Source organism: Trachemys scripta, chromosome 11 (assembly GCF_013100865.1).
Source record: "Trachemys scripta elegans isolate TJP31775 chromosome 11, CAS_Tse_1.0, whole genome shotgun sequence".
NCBI lineage: Eukaryota > Metazoa > Chordata > Testudines > Emydidae > Trachemys > Trachemys scripta.
In genome coordinates, this window is record NC_048308.1 from 18,965,320 (window position 1) to 18,982,601 (window position 17,282).

Sequence of the window (17,282 nt, forward strand, 5' to 3'; positions counted from 1 at the left end):
AAAGAGGCCCTGGCCGAGCACCACCGAGCCCTCCCTCCCTCCCGACTTTCCCGGACATGTCTGGCTTTTGGGGATTTCCCCCCGGACGGGGATTTGAGCCCCAAAAAGCCGGACATGTCCGGGAAAATCCGGACGTATGGTAACCCTATGTTATCTTTGGTTTGTATTTGTTCCTTTCTGGTGGCTTGCTTGCATACACTTTTTATAATTTTTATTAGGAAGTCTGTTTCATTATCCCATTTATGTTTTCCCTTTATTCTTCTACATTAGGCCTGTTCTTTCTTTTTCTTTCTTTCTTTCTTTCTTTCTTTCTTTCTTTCTTTCTTTCTTTCTTTCTTTCTTTCTTTCTTGTTTGCTTGTTTTAATTTTCTAGGATCTTTTAATTTTGATGCTACTTTAGTTCTTTCTGTGAAGGTCATTTTGTCACAATTGGCACTGCATTCCTCCCCTCTCCCCAGTACTATGGAGTAATTCTAGGAGTGGTGAATGCCTCTCTTCCTTTGTGGTTTTTTCCCTTGTGAAGTGAATTTGGCAGTACTTTCAGAAGGAACTGTTGCGTGCATCTGTTAGCATCAGCCTGGACACTTTGGGGCACAGATATTTGCAAGTTTGGGTTGTGTGCCTGCTTGACTTGGCTGTTGGGAGGCAACTCAGCATTGCACCTCAGCAAAGGCTGAGAGTACATGCTGGGGTGTCTGTAATTGGTTAGCACCCTCAGAGAACACAGAGGGAAAGGAAACACTGAGGTAACAAGGTCAGTATCACCCTTTATCCCCTAGGGAATTTCAAGAGGCAATGTCTAAACTGGAAAGCTGTTTCAATCAAAAGTATTTTGCTACTGGAGGAATGAGTTTGTGGGCAGCACCTGGGTCTAAGGAATGCTGGACCAGGGATATACTCCACATTTTAATTCCTCTACATAGGGGAGTTTTCACTTTTATTTTTTTGGCTTTTTCAGTTTGTCAGCTTACTTCATTTGTTTAATTAGTAAGCAAGAGACAATGTCAGATTTGCTGTTCTTAGTATCAATACTGAAGTTATATATGACTCGTGAGTGTCAGGGCTGAAATCTGCAGCTTTCTCCCCTACTGTAAGTTAATTTTTTTACTTAAATATGCCTGAGTTGCTTGGTTTTGATATCCCCTGACCAAGATTTTTCTATATGGCCATGGAACAATATTCAGAAATGGCTACACCTACATTGATGTTTATAGAAACATTCAGTAAGACTTTCAATAGAGCTTTACAAACATCTCCCAGTTAAGCACCTAAATAAATAACCAGATTTTTAAAAGAGCCCAGCCTCCCATTATGCACCTAAATGATGAGTTCAGGTTTCCCAGTGGGCCCATTGTTCTCATATCCTTAAGTGCTTTAATGAGGCAAGCCCTCGATTTCTTTGTTGTAGTTTAAATCCCATCGGAGTTCAATTGAACTGCATGAGATAAAACCTGAATTCATGCCTAATATTGCTTAGAATTAGTGAGTTCATTGTATCAATTGATAAACAGCTAATTGTTTCCACCTGATATCACCTTGGTGCTTATCACATTTATATAGTACAAGGCAGTGCTTATTATGATATCAACAGGAATGTCTGAATGATGCTCTTAGCTCTCTATAGCGATCTTTTACTAGAACATGGATCATATTTGAATACTTTTTTCCTTCTATCTGTTTAGAATTTTGTCCCTGCCTTGTTAATTAAAATCAGCTCACTACAGCCAGTGATTGAAATATCCAATAATAACTGCTTATTAATGGGTGGAAGCTGAGCTGTTATTAATACAAATTATTTTGTTCCAGAGGTTCTGCTCAAATTAAATGGAAAATCAAATTAAATGGTGATTTAATTAAGTGGAATAGAATGTAGAGGACAAGAATTAGAAGGTGAAGATCTAAAAGAAACACATTCTTCCAGTAGTGACATATAACAGGTATAATCCTTCATCAACAGGATGAAACAGGTATTTTCTACCATTCAGATAAGACTTAAGAAACCAATGATAAGAATGATGTTACAAGTTAAGAAACTAAACAAGTGATAAAACCCTACAAACTTGAATAAAGGAGTCGAAGTTGGGGAGGCTAAAGAAACAAAGGATGTATTGCTAAAGGTACATTGCGGAGATGAGTACTCCCAAATACTGAAAATTACTGAATTGTAAAGACAAGATATATTATAGAATAATTGCACATATACAGAACAGTCTGAATAAACAAAATATGACTTTTTAAACAATTTCTTCCATGATGGCCTAACAGAAGCAAATGTATATTTTATAATTATATGTATATAGTATATATAATCTTAGGAACCCCATAAAAGCAACAAGTATGATTTAACATTCCATATAATGTAAAATTATGGAAATAACTTTTATTTGTCTTGACTAAGCATGCACGGTTAGCTGTTGCTCTTACTGTGAGTATATAATGTTGTTTTCTAACTTCATAAATGTTTTCTATGTAGCGTGGTATGTAATATTTTTAAAAAGGGACTTTAAATTTAATTTTTCATCTTCAAAGTGCTTTACAATCATCAATTAATCTATTCTTCTACAGAATAGACTCTTTGTTTGATAATGCGTTGGACACCATTTTAATCTCATACAGTGGTCCTCAGTACATTATTGGTATTTGATAAGGATACAATGGAGTTAATCTGGCAGAGCACCCATTGTACAGAAGGTCTGAATTTGGCCCATAAATTCTGTTTTCTAGGTTTCAAAATTGTATTAACTCCACCTGAAAATGAATATCAATTTTCTTATCCTTTTCTACAGAGTCGCATGTGAAACAACTAGAGAAAGCAACTAACCCATTTATGAGACTAAGTAATACACTGTGGCAACAATACTAATTAAAAACATTTGCATCTTGTTTCTCTCTGTCATTTGTCACTTACACTCTTTTTCAACTGATATAACTCCATTGCCTTCATGTGGAGTTATTCTCGATTTACACTTGTGTAAATGCGAACAGAATCAGGCCCTTTGAATTCATTCCAGTAGTGTGGAGTCCAGAATTACTTGGAATAGACTAACCTCTAAGATGTACTTTTGGGGGAATGATGATCATACAAACTGTGAGGGCAAAATCCTCCTGTCAGTTAAATCCACGCAACCCCATTATAACCTTTCGGTTACTTGCTGTTAGAGTGTTACTAAGATTGTCAAGTCTCCAGGATTGTCCCGGAGTCTCCACGAATTAAAGATTAAAGATTAATCTTTAATTAAAGATTATGGCATGATGAAACCTCCAGGAATACGTCCAATCAAAATTGGCAACCCTAGGTTTTACAGATGTGACAGAAAGGAGAAGTTGCACCTACTGGATTTATTTAAGTACACAGATGTTTAGTTCTTAATTTTTACTAACTTCTACACATTTTGTTGGCATTTCTGCAGGCCTATTGTTGATCATGAAACGATACCACCCTTGTGGCAATGAGTGATCACAAACCAGCTCCTGAATTGCTGTTTGCTGTAATTCCAATGAATCAAACGTGGTGCTGCGGTAGGGATTGTGCAGAATCTGGTGTCCTTCCGGAAAGCATTCCGGAGCTAAAGAAAGGGTAAAAAGAATGAGGGTTATAAAATATCCATTTCTGTTTCTCATAATTAATAACTGCTGAAGATGGGCCAAGGAGCTGGTGTTCAAATCCAGATTAGGTTCAGGCTAGGATTCAAGGCCAAATCATAGCTAGGGCTCAAGTTTGGATTTGTCAACTCTAAAATCTCAGGACCTGTAGTTATAGGATATTTGCCATCTTGGTCTGAAATCTCACAAGATTTTGACCACATTTGAAACAGAAGCAGAAAATAAAGCCCTTCTTGTTTTGCCTTGAACTTGGGTTTGGTTCTAGGGACTGGCATCTGAGGGATTGCCTACACTGCCCTGCCCTGGGTGTGAATAGCAGTGAGCATCAAAATGATGCACTGAAACTTCCCTATGTGGACACTGCAGGCACAAACTAATTTCCTAGTTCACATTAATGTAGAGTCCTGTTTGAAGAGGGCTAAACATGAACTGGAAACCTTTTTGTCCATGCCTGCAGTGTCCACATGGGGGAGTTACAGCACAGCACTTTAATGTGCACTGCTGTTCAAACCCCCATACTCTGAACTGCAGAGCAGTATAAACATAGCTTGAGTCTCCCCTCCCCAAAATTCAAAAGAGAAAGAGAGGTTGATCTGAGGTTCCAGATTTGGTAATCTGATGATACAATTTTTTGATTTTTTGTTTTAACTTAAGTACTGTGTTTATGATTATTTTTAGTTTCATATAAAGTGATATCCCCTAGCACTAAAATATGCAACATCATTCCCAAACTTTTCAATATTTATCATTCTAGATCATGAACTAGTTTTATTTAAACCAAGAAAAATAAAATATGAACAGTTTGCAAAGAATTATTAAAGAATAAATAGCCTGAAAACAACAACTTGCTATATTCAGAATGAAAGCTAAGGTAGAATTTATTTGAAAGCATTTATGCTGAAAGGTACACTGTGGTACATTGTGATACTTTCTCATGTTCTTGGTTAAAGAATATCTTTTTCAAAGATTTTTTGTTGTTGTTCACTTGGTTTTGGTTTCCCTTTTCCCCCAAATAACTGGGGACTCTTAAATTGTATAAGAAATAACATACACCTTCTTAAATACTAAAAGATCTAAAAACATTTAACGTTGTAAAGCCATGAAAATAATTTAGCTATCTAGCACTAATACAACTCCCTCTTACTGCTAGAAGTTCAAAAGATGCAAAAATTGTATGAAAATTGTTCTTTGGAAACTCAGGCATTGTCAGCATGTTGAATCAACACTGTTACAGATGGAAGGTCATTTTGTCTATCCCTCTTCCTTGTTTTATTGTTTTCCTGAGTCTTAGTATCCTATGGTTTCTTGTTAAGCAATGGCTTGATGACTTCTTGTGATTTTATTTATTTTCCAGGTGTTTGTAGTCAGAAAATTAATGTGTGGTTAGAAAAAAAAATGCACCTTTCTATTCAGCTTTCCGTCTGTTTCCCTGAATCCTATCTGCTTTCTTTACAGAAAAAAAAAAAAAAAACAACAAATTTGACCATGTTAGTACTGCAGAGTGAATACAGCTGTGGAGGAATGAACTGGTCTCTAGTCTGCTTCATGCCTCTTTTTCAACAGAACTGTCAGCCAACTTCTCACAGCAGTAATCTTTAATTACTAGTGATGATGTAAAAGGCAGAGAGAACATAGCAGGATGTTCACATCCAAGCTTTTATGTGTAGGGCTGGCAGTAGTTGGCTTTATAAACAAAGGGTATTTTATATGAAATCCCCACTATATCATTTCTCAAATGTCACTTTTCAGATTATAACCCTGTTTTAATATTGCTCCAGTGACACTGAAGCAGATTTATCATTTTTATTTTGTTGACAAGATACTCAGAAGGTCAAAGTCAATCTATTTATATTAATATTTTTAAAGATTATTTTTATTCTGTCAATGGTAAAGGAATGGTACACAGGACAAATGGAGCATTACAGAGCCATTATTACAGCCTATAGGGCACTTTACCAATCGAAGGCCAGAGCAATATCAATGCAAAGTTTCAATTAAATTAAAATTACTGTATTTTTTAATTTTGTAATTCCCCAACCTTTTTTCCGAGAAGGGTAAGAACCATTTCACAGCGACTGCTGGAAAATATTGTACAAATAGTTATGTCTGGTCCTGCTTTCTTCAGAAATCCTTTCTGTGGATGTGCAGCCAGTCCTGGGACTGCATTGCATTAAAACTGTCCTTTGCAAAAGGGGGTTATGTGGGAGTTAAACTATCTTCAGTAGTGCATAGGCCTTGGGCCAGCCTTGTGCACAAGGGTGAATTTTACCCTGAGATAATAGCCTGCTAGCAGCTCAAAGAGTTTATGTGCCTTATATAGACCCTTTTCTGGATTGATTACTAATGTTTGTATTATAAGATCAAGTTGTGACAGTATCTATTAAAATTCCTTTTTGTACCTATGTCATATTAGTTTGTTGCACCTTCAAGATGAATGTCTCAATGGGAGCCCAAAACTTTACATTAACACTGCTGTAATACAGAAGGAATTGAACTCTTGGTATATATTGGGCCTCATTCTCAGAATTGTAGCATTTTATACCAACTTTGTATTGAATTTGCATTCATGAAAATGACTACACAAGGCGCAGGGCAGCAGAGAATCAGGCCCTTTATGCTGTATTTTGTTAAATATACCACTCTGACAATTGATGGGGAAAACTGACGAAGAAGAGGTCTGGAGACAGAGGGGCTCCCCTATGGAATGGACCATCACCAAACTCAGTGAATTTCCTGAGTCTGAGAAGAGGAAAGGGCCTAATCCCACACAGAGGCTTTAATCCTCTGGCTGCTGTGTGGGATGCCCATGACTTCCTCCCTGGCCGCTTGCCCACAGTTTCACCTACAGTGGTTTGAGCATTAGCCTGCTAAACCCAGGGTTGTGAGTTTAATCCTTGAGGGGGCCACTTAGGAATCTGGGGCAAAAATCAGTACTTGGTCCTGCTAGTGAAGGCAGGGGGCTGGACTCGATGACCTTTTGAGGTCCCTTCCAGTTCTATGAGAAAGGTATATCTCCATATATTATAGAAATTAGTCAGATTTTCAGTCTTTGCTCCCAGCAGCTTGTCTTGTACTCAACAGGCAGACTGAGACGGGCAGACCATCTCCCAGAACCACAATAGGTTGCCTTGTTCTCAATAGGAGGCGCTGAGCTCTTAATTTAGATGCCTAACTTGAAGCAGGACTCTCTTGGAAATCTTTTGTATTTCTAAACTCCTGACAAAGAATTAATAAAAAAAAGAGAGAGAGAGAGAGAAATTATGCAGAAAATAGTTAATGTAGTATTGCTGTATACATACTAATCTCAGTGTAGCAGGAGTTTATGACTTGTTTTTTGTGAAGAATAGTACCTCACAACTTCCATCCCAGGAGCTCAAAGTGCTTTACTATCCTTTTTTATGCATGGGGAAACTGAAGCATAGAGAGCCTAAATGACTTGCCCAGCATCACATAATGTATCAGAAGTAGTACTGGGAACAGAACTCAGGTTTCACAATTCCCCATTGCCTATTCTAATTACCTCCCTTTGAAATGAAAAACAAAAGATTCTACATGTAAATGGAGTTTAAATATTATTCTATGCACAGTATTACTGCAGGAGTCCTGTGATATCATTTTAAATGTAATTAATAATAGTCAGTTATTTCAATAATAATAATAATAAGACAGAATATTCTGTTTAAACGTAATTAATAACACTGCTCAAAATGAATTAGTAATAATACAAATCCACAAAACATGTTGTGGTCTTGTTGATGATTAACTACTCTCTTAAAACAAGGCAAATATATTAGATGTTGAGGACATGGCTAATTATTTTTCATTCTTCATGTCTTTATGTTTACAGTAGCTTAGAAAAAATCCTGTTTTGCATGTTAACATTAAGAATATTCAACACAACTGAAATTTTCAAAGGGCAGGGAGGGAAGCCTAGGAGCACAGGAGAGGGGCATGGTAGGATAAGGCAGGAGGGAAGTTTGCAAATTCAATTCAAGAGAGTATATTTGGACAAAGATAAGAATGCTCTTACTCCCCCCGGCCCCCTTAAGCACATGACATTTCTGAAGGCATGACTCAAACAACCACAATCTCTTAATATTCTCTAAGGCTCAGAATGTGTTTTACAGCCTCTAGCTGTGGGATAGTTATGCTTACAGACTGAAGAGGTGCTAAGGCAACCTGATCAGCTGTCAACTCCATCCCAGTTAGAATGCTTGATTCTGCTCTCACTTACACTGATGCAAATCAGGAGCAACTCCATTGAAGTCAATGGAATTGCGCTAATATGAAGCTGGAGAAAGCCAGAGCAGAATCTAGCACAAGTCATTTACTGTGTAGTTACTGAGTTATTGACTTTCCTAGGCAAAAATAGTACATTTTAGAAGCTTATGACAGTCCATGTAAATCCTCATATGCAAATTGCAGTTCAGGGCACAGGCTAATTACCACTTCTTTAACAGGAAAATATCTTTATAATTAGACTATGTTATGGAAGTGTTGTTTAAAAAAACAAACCCAAAACAACAATCCTGCTATTTCCTGAAGCAGTTCACCTGGAAACTATTTGCCTCTGTGCGAAGGGGACTGCTGCTGTATTGACTTTAATCAAATGAAGACCCTTCTGTTCATTTTTAATGTGTGACAAAGTCAGATGTGATGTCAAGCCTGTGTACTGTGATGAAAGTGTTCAATATAACAATTGTCCCCCCCCCTTGCTGTGGGGAACAATAAAAGTCAATGTCCATGTCCTGTACTGAATTGTTATCGTTCTCCCAGGGGCAGGCTAGATTGCCTTTAAACAGAAATATTTCTTTTTGTATGGGACAACTGTAAATTTCATTTAATCTCACAGCTCTATTAGTATAATTGTATTACAGATTTATGAAAAGATGCTGAGTTTTCAGGGGAGCCAAGGGGTCATCATCATTATGACCATAAAGATTTAAATTATATAGTCAGCTTTCTTCCTGTCCAGTTTCAGTGCATATTAAGAATTAAATGATGTACAGTAGCTAGAATTTGTATTAGTAATCCAGCTCTCTATAATAAGATTCTTCTTGAACTATTATTACCATCAATACTTAAAGAGGTGTTGCTAAAAAGACATAATGTTTTGTTTGCTTGTCTAGGTTTTAAAGCTTTTTTTTTTTTCTTTTTTGAAAACCAACAATTTTGTGAGAGCAGCTCCCTGCAAAAAGACACTGGAAATGGTTCTTTTTGACACATTCAAAGCAAACAAACCTCAATACATGTTGTGGCTGCTAAATAAAAAAGAGTGTTTGAGTAACTCTGTCAGCATTATAAAGAAAGTCTTAGGGCAGGTCTACACTATAAATTTACATCGGTGCAGCTGCGTTGCATCTGGTGAAGATGTTCTCAGCCAATGGGAGAGAATTCTCCTGTCAGCTTAACAAGTCCACCTCCATGAGAGGCAGTAGCCATGTCAGTGAGAGAAGCTCTCCTGCCAGCGCTGCCTACATAGGGGGTTAAGGTTGGTATAATTACGTCACTCACGGGTGTAAGTATGTAGTGTAGACCAAACTTTAGAGTGAAATCCTAGTCCTACTGAAGTCAGTGGGATTTTCACCATTGATTTCAATAAAACCAAAATTTCACCCTTAGTTGCTCAATAGATGTGCTGTTAATTAGTTATGCTCAGCTGAAACTGTCTGGGTGGAAAGGCACAGAGCTAATGGTGGAGAAACTGATGCAAGGAAAGTCAGATGTGTGAACTGCTACAGGACCACTATTTTGCTGTTCTGGGTATGCTGACATAATTGTGTTCCTGCCACAGTGCTCCTGGAAATAGACGTATCTAGAGACATGTAATGGCCAAGGGAAAGGATGGCATGGCCACTACACAGTTTGTTCCCTTCTAGCATTGGCTGAAGTAAGAAGGGTACAATAAAAGTGCCCAAGGATGCTGTCAAGTATTCCATCTTAGATTTGAATTTTTTATTTACTTCCACTGTATGTACTCTCCATTTGGCAAACATTGATTCCTTCTACCTGTTTCTTCTAGGTCACTGGCCAGATCCTCAGCTGCTATAAATCTCTGTAGCTCCATTGAAGGCTGTGCTGGTTTACACCAGCTGAGGATCTGGCCACAGGAACCATCAAGGCAAATGATTATTTACTTCCTTGATTTTCCAAGGTTGGCTCAGCTTTCTGAGGTAGATACAGACTACAATGTTGTTAACTGTGTATCACTCCATTCCTTTGCATTGCTTCTGCCTTTGCCATCTGGCTTCAATGGAGCTAGCTTGAGCAGAGCTTGCATGGGGATGTCTGTACAAGCTGGGAATCAAACCTTCCAGCTCAAATGTACACATATGTGAGAAGCCATGTAGCTTGTCTAAGGTATCCAGAGGGAGTCTGGTAAAGATGGTTTAAGGCTCCCTATTCCTCAGCTGTGCGGAGCACTGCCACCAGGTGGCTCAAGATCTGGCCCCAAATTCCAAACAGCCCCAACTTCCATTGGTATAAGATTGTTATAGGTAACCCGGTGTTAACAGCCAGCCGAGCTGTGCTGTATGCAGCCATTCATTTCTCTTTCAGTGACTGTGACGAAAAGGATGCTAGAATAGAATTTATCTGTGCAGCCCCAAAGGGCCCCGTTACCTCCTGATTGATGCTCTGATTCCATTTGGAAAGGAGCAGGGCACTGCAATGCTGGCAGAGGATGGGGTAAGGGGTACACAGCAGAGTGAATTGGAGCAAGACAGGGCAAACTTAAAAATAAAGCATTCTTCATTTTGTATTTATTTACAATGGCATGTTAGCTTTGGTGAGATAGAACTCTCTCTGCCATCTGCCCTCCCAGTAAATATCAATGGATTACTCAGACAAAGGCTTAGGAGGCTGAGAGCTTGTTTGTTTACTCTGAATAGCAGCTGCCAGTCAAATAATATCAATAGGTGGTAGCAGATAGAAAACACTAAAAGAAATAAGGTCTGTGAGGCTGAGATTTGTATTTATTTTGGCCAGAACAGTGCTAGACACACAATATATTTGAAAGCACATTCTAACGCTCAGAGAAATAGATGGCTAATTTGATGACAATTAATGAAAAATAAGCATTTCTGACACAAATGAAAAGAGAGTGGTCCCCATTCAGTAAGGTGCTGTGGTTCTGTGTGATTTGGATTTCTTTAAAGTTACAACCCTAAAACATTAATATACTTTTGGGACCAAATCTTCCTGCACACAGCCTGAGAAATGTGGACTTCCACAGGACTCATCCTCTGAACCCCAGGCTGCAACTGCCCCTTTCCTTAATTGCAGTGAAGGTTCCTTGATAATGGGTCCATGTAATTATCTGTCCATACTTCCTATCCTCCCTTAGCCCACCGATTCTCCCACCCTCTCCTTGCTGCAACATAGGGGCTGAACTTGCCTGGTGCTTAGCATCCTGCCTTCTCCATACTAATTCCACTGCAGGCATGGCCCTTACTCGACACAGAGGAAGGGGCGTGTTTGATTCTGGTGCCTACTGGAGAAAAAAAATCTGAGATTTTAATGTTTGGATAAAAAATACAAACTGCCTTGCTCTTGCATGGTGCTGAGTTCCCTCAGATCTCATTGAAGCCAACAGGGTGCGCAAGCTCAGCACCTAGTAGGATCAGGCCCATAGGGGCAAGGCTTGCAGTCCTTCCCCCAATCCTTACTTTAAAAAAAAAAATCATACGAGGCAGGTTCTGGCCCTTACCTTCTGTGGAAAAAGAGTATTGGGAGAAAGAGAGGAAACTAGATGAGAAGGAGGAATTCTCTCCAAACTATTAGTGGCCAAATTCACAATGGTAAGAGAAGAATGTGTTCCAGTTAATTTTTATGCTAATTTTAATACTATGTTTCAGGAAGGGGTATTATTGTGATCTATCAGGTAAAGCCAGGTGAATTTACATAACCCCCCCCCAAAAAAAAACCCTATTTGTCCATATTCTTTTGAATAAAACTCATTGACATTTTTCATAAGTATTGGAGACCCTCTTTAATTATTGTGAACATTCTGGTGAGAGAAATTTTATTCACAAATTGTGGTGAATATGAGTGTGAATAAATATTTGAGAACATTTGAACCATATGCGCTCTCATGGCCTTTTAAAAAATATTGCAAAGAAACTTCATAGTAAACAAGTACAAATCACAACCTGTTTGCAGATCATTGAAAAACAGAGCTAACACTAGGTGACCAATCATGTGGCACAACTAGCACATACTCATACTCCTAATGACCAGGTACTAAACAAGTCATATTGTGTTCACACACAATATTAATTGGACATGTGTATATAATGAGCATCTATATAGAAATCATGACCCATGAAGAGATAACTAGGGGACTAAAAAACAGATTGTATGTTGCATAATTTATACTTAATGAATGATTCAACCAATCCTGGTAGACAGAAGTTAGAGAAAAAATTGGACCAATCAAAACCACATTTTTTTCTATAGCTCTAATGCTAAAAATACATTTTGAATGTTTTGAAAATAAGGCATCTTGTTATTTTCACAGCAATTTCCAGCATACAACTAAGAGACTGTTATTGATGTAGATATGGTATATCAACCATTCATACAAAATATAGATTTTAGTCTGTTCACTTCTATGGACATACTGTATATTCATAGAAGCATAGAACTGTAGAACTGGAAGGGACCTCGATAGGTCAGCTAGTACAGTCCCCTGCACTGAGGCAGAGCTAAGTATTATCTAAAGTTTCTAAACCATCCCTGATAGGTGATTGGAGGTTTTTAAGAACATGTTAGAGTAGACAATGACAGCAATTCCACAACCTCCCGTGATAATTTGTTCCAGTGCTTAAATACTCTTATAGTGAGGAAGATTTTCCTAATGTCTCACCTAAATCTCCCTTGCTGCAATTTAAGCCCATTATTTCTCGTCCTGTCCCCAGTGACTAAGGAGAGCAATTTATTACCCTACTCTTTACAACAGGGGTAGGCAACCTATGGCACACATGCCGAAGGCAGCACGTGAGCTGATTTTCAGTGGCACTCACGCTGCCTGGGACCTGGCCATCGGTCCGAGGGGCTCTGCATTTTAATTTAATTTTAAATGAAGCTTCTTAAACATTTTAAAAACCTTATTTACTTTACATACAACAATAGTTTAATTATGTATTATAGACTTATAGAAAAAGACATTCTAAAAATGTTAAAATGTATTACTGGCACGCGAAACCTCAAATTAGAATGAATAAATGAAGACTTGGCACACCACTTCTGAAAGGTTGCTGACCCCTGCTTTATAACCTTTTATGTGCTTGAAGACTGTTGTTATGCCCCTGCTCAGTCTTCTATTCTCCAGACTAAACAAACCCATTTTTTCAATCTTTCCTCCTGGGTCATGTTTTCTAGACATTTAATCATTTTTGTTGCTCTCCACTGGACTTTTGCCAATTTGTCCACATCTTTCCTGAAATGTGATGCCCAGAATTGAACACAATACTCCAGCTGAGGCCTTATTAGTGCTGAGTAAAGTGGAATAATTACTTGTTGTGTCTTGCTTACAACACTTCTGCTAATACATCCCAGAATGATGTTCCCTTTTTTTGAAAAAGTATTACATTGTTGATTCATATTCAGTTTGGGATCCACTGTAACACCAGGTCCTTTTCTGCAGCACTCCTTCCCAAGTAGTCATTTCCCATTTTGTATTTGTGTAATTGATTATTCCTTCCTCAGTCTAATACTTTGCGCTTGTCCTAACTGAATTTCATCCTGCTTAATTCAGACCATTTCTCGTTTGTCAAGATCATTCTGAATTCTAATTTTATCCTCCAAAGTGTTTGCAACCTCTCCCAGCTTTGTATTGTCTTCAGAATTTATAAGTGTACTCTCTATATCATTGTCAAAATATTTCCTGAAGATATTGAATAGAACCAGACCCAGGCCAGCTCCCTGTGAACCCCACTCAATAAGACCTTCCAGCTCAATTGTGAACCATTTGGTATGGTTTTCCAGCCAGTTGTGCACTCACCTTATAGTAGGTTTATCTAGGTTATATTTTCCTATTTTGCCTATGAAACGTTCATGTGAGACACTATCAAAAGTCTTACTAAAGTCAAGTTATACCACATCTACTGCTCCCTCCATCCATGCTTATTACCCTGTCAAAGAAGATTATTACTTTGGGTTGGTTTGACTTGATTTGTTCTTGACAATCCTGTGCTGGCTGTTACTTATCGCCTTAGTTTCTTCAAGATGCTTACAAATTGATTATTTCCTCCAGTATTTTTCCGGGTACAGAAGTTAAGCTGACTGGTTTATAATTCCCTGGGTTGTCCTTATTTCCTTTTATTTTGTGATAAAGTACGGTCCGTATAATCTCCTTGTGAGGTATCCAAGACAAATATGGCTTCTCCCTCACTGGACCTGGCCCACAATGCTACAAGTTGCCCAAATGGAATCTCTCATATTTTTTCCACTCCACACTGATTACCACAGCTCCTTGCCACCAGGCAGGATGTAAGAATATGAATCCTTATTGTGGGTTAATCAGCTTGTCTACACAAATGAGGTAACCTGGAACACTGTGAGAAGGTTGTAACTGGAACACTTCAACAGCCCAAATGTATCACTTGAATGATGCATCAAAGTTCTGTTTGCCTGGGAACAAGGTCACTTATCATCCTGGATCTTCCATAAAGTAATGAAACATACTGTTGCCAAACCACAGGCCAGCTGTGTTCCACTTTTACTTCCAGACAAAGCAATTACCTATTCGTGCTTCGCTCTGTTATCTACAGTTTGATTTCTGTTCTTAACTTGTAGATTAGAAAGAATTGATTAATTATATGAAACATCTTTTGTAGTCAGAATTCCCCAAGAAAACTTTAAAAAGTAGTATGCTAAATATTGATAGTGCAGGAGTTCTGCAGGCAAGTGTAAAAGCCTATCTCTCACACATAGCCTTGGATGTGCTTTACTGAGAGACAGAAGCAATGTCTGACAGGAATACCGCCGTTATCACCTGCTGTGTTTGAAAAGTGCTATGGGATATTATTAAGAAGGGAAAATGTAAAGTTATATCTGAAGAAATTTTGAACAATGATGTATAAATTTCAAGGCCAGAAAGGACCATTTTGATAATCTGATTTGACCTTCTGTATAACAAAAGTCATAGAACATACCCAAAATGATTTTTAGAGTATATCTTTAAGAAAAACATCCAATCTGGCTTTAAAAGTTGTGAGTGATGGAGAATTCACCACAACCCTTGGTAAATGGCTCCAGCGGTTAATTGCTCCTACTATTGAAAATTTACATCTTATTTCCCACTCTGAATTTCTCTGGCTTCAACTTTCAGCGATTGGATCATTTTATACCTTTCTCCACTAAATTGAAGAGCCATTATCAAATATGTGTTCCCCATGTAAATCAAGTGACCCCTTAACCTTCTCTTTATTAAGCTAAATAGGTTGAACTCCTTGAGTGTATGACTATAAGCCATGTTTTCTAATCCTTAATCATTCTTGTGTCTCTTCTCTGAAGCCTCTCCAATTTATCAAGATCCTTCTTGAATTGTGGACAGAACTCAACACTGTATTCCAGCAATGGTTGTACCCATGCCAAATACAGAGGTAAAATAACCTCCCTGCTCCGACTCAAGATTCCCCTGTTTATTCATCCATCAATGGCATTATCCCCTTTGTCCACAGTGTTGAACTGAGAGCTTAGGTTCGGTTGATTATCCCCTCCCCGAATCTTTTCCAGAGTCAGTTTCCCAGCACAAAGTCCCCCTCCTTTAAGTATGCCCTACATTCTTTGTTCCTTTAAATTTAGTTGTATTAAAATGCATATTGTTTTTGTGCCCAGTTTATCAAGCAATCCAGATCACTCTGTATGGGTCACCAGTCTTCTTCACTATTTACCACTCCCCCACTTTTTGTGTCATCTGCAAACTTTATCAGGTATGACTTTGTTTTCTTGCATGTCATTGATAAAAATGTTAAATAGCATAAGGGCCAAGAACCAATCCAAGAGGGACCTCACTAGAGATACACACATTCAAAGATGAGTCGTCATTTACAATTATATTTTGAGACCTGTCAGTTAGCCATCTTTTAATCCATTTAATGTGTGCCATGTTAATTTTATATCATTCTAGTTTTGTAATCAAATTGTTGCACAGTACCAGGTCAAAGACCTTATAGAACTCTAAGTGTATTACATAAACACTATTACCTTTATCAACCAAACATGCAATCTCATTTAAAAAAAATAAATTCGTTTGACAGAATCTATTTTCCATACATCCATATTGATTGGCATTAATTATATTACCCTCTTTTAATTCATTATTAATCAAGTCCCTAATAAGTCATTCTATTATCTTGCCTGGGATCGATGTTAGAGTGACACACCTATAACTACCCAGATCGTCCCATTTTTCCATTTTAACTCTTGGCACATTATTAGTTTTCTTTCAGTCTTCTGGAACTTCCCCAGTATCGCAAGACTTACTGAAAATCAACATGAATGGTCCAGCAAGCCCCTCAGCCAGCTCTTTTATAGCTCTTGGATTTATCTTGAAGTTATCCAGACCTGCTGATTTTAAAACGTTTAACTTTGGTAGCTGCTGTTTAACATCCTCCAGTCATATTAATGGAATGGAAAAAATGTTATATGATAATACTGCATCATCTGTCTTTTTCCCAAATACAGAACAGAAATATTTCTTAAAGACTTCTGCCTTTTCTGCATTAAACTGATAATCCCACCATTTCCATCTTGTAATGGATCAATACCATTGCTAGGATGCTTTTTGTTCCTGGTATACTTAAACTCCTTCTTATTGTCCCTAACTCTTCTGGCCATAGGTTTCTCCTTGTGTCCCTTTGCTTCCCTTATCAATTTTATACAATTCCTAACGTCTGAATTATATTCGTTGCTATCAACTTCTCCCATGAGATCTATAGTATTTAGCTATGGAATAGTGCCCCAAGGGAAGTGGTGGAAGCCTCTTTGGTTGGCATACTTTAAAACTAGACCAGACTAAACAACTGAAAATGTACTGTCAAGAAACATTCTGCATTCGTAGCAAGATGGGCTGGATGAGCTAATAGGCCTTTTCCACTGTCCCTGTATCTTCTGTGATTCTATGCATGCCGATAACCTCTTTTTCACCACAGCAAAACAACTGTTAAAGATTACTTGAAATTTTGATAATGGCAGACACTTTCATTACTAGATTGCCATTTCAAATCCAGCTTAGGCCAGCTGCTATTGTCTTGGCTTTTTGATGGCCTATGCAAAATCTTTCCTGTTCCAGGATGTCCATATCCCCAAAATTAGTATCACAATTGGCACTAATTCACCCCTTGTTGACAGTCTCAGAGACTGGGCATTGAGATTGAACTACCTCCACTCTACCAGAGGCTGTTCTCCTATGACAGGATTTATGCACATTGGAGGGACAATGGGCTCAATTTCACTTCTGTAAAAGTTAATGTAAAGACTCCCATTGACTTCAGTGAGAGTTGAAGCATACCCAACCTGGCAAAGCTTGCACTGCAGCTGCCTGTGCTACATCTATTTTGTGGATGAATAAAGTACTTCAGTCTCTAGGATTGTCTATCTGGCACCTTTTGTCAATCCTAAAGTAACACACAAATAGAACAATGGATACAAATACAGAAAATGTGCTGGCATTG

General features: G+C 38.1%; 1 protein-coding gene across 1 annotated transcript in view; it reads right to left on the bottom strand.

Moving 5' to 3' along the window:
• Positions 1-17,282, bottom strand: part of LOC117885140 (von Willebrand factor D and EGF domain-containing protein-like) — a 263,371-nt gene that overhangs the window by 195,264 nt on the left and 50,825 nt on the right. The window contains exon 2 of the mRNA XM_034786325.1: positions 3,382-3,566. Within this exon, the coding sequence (XP_034642216.1) occupies positions 3,382-3,566 (185 nt within the window). The remainder of the gene's footprint in view (positions 1-3,381; positions 3,567-17,282) is intronic.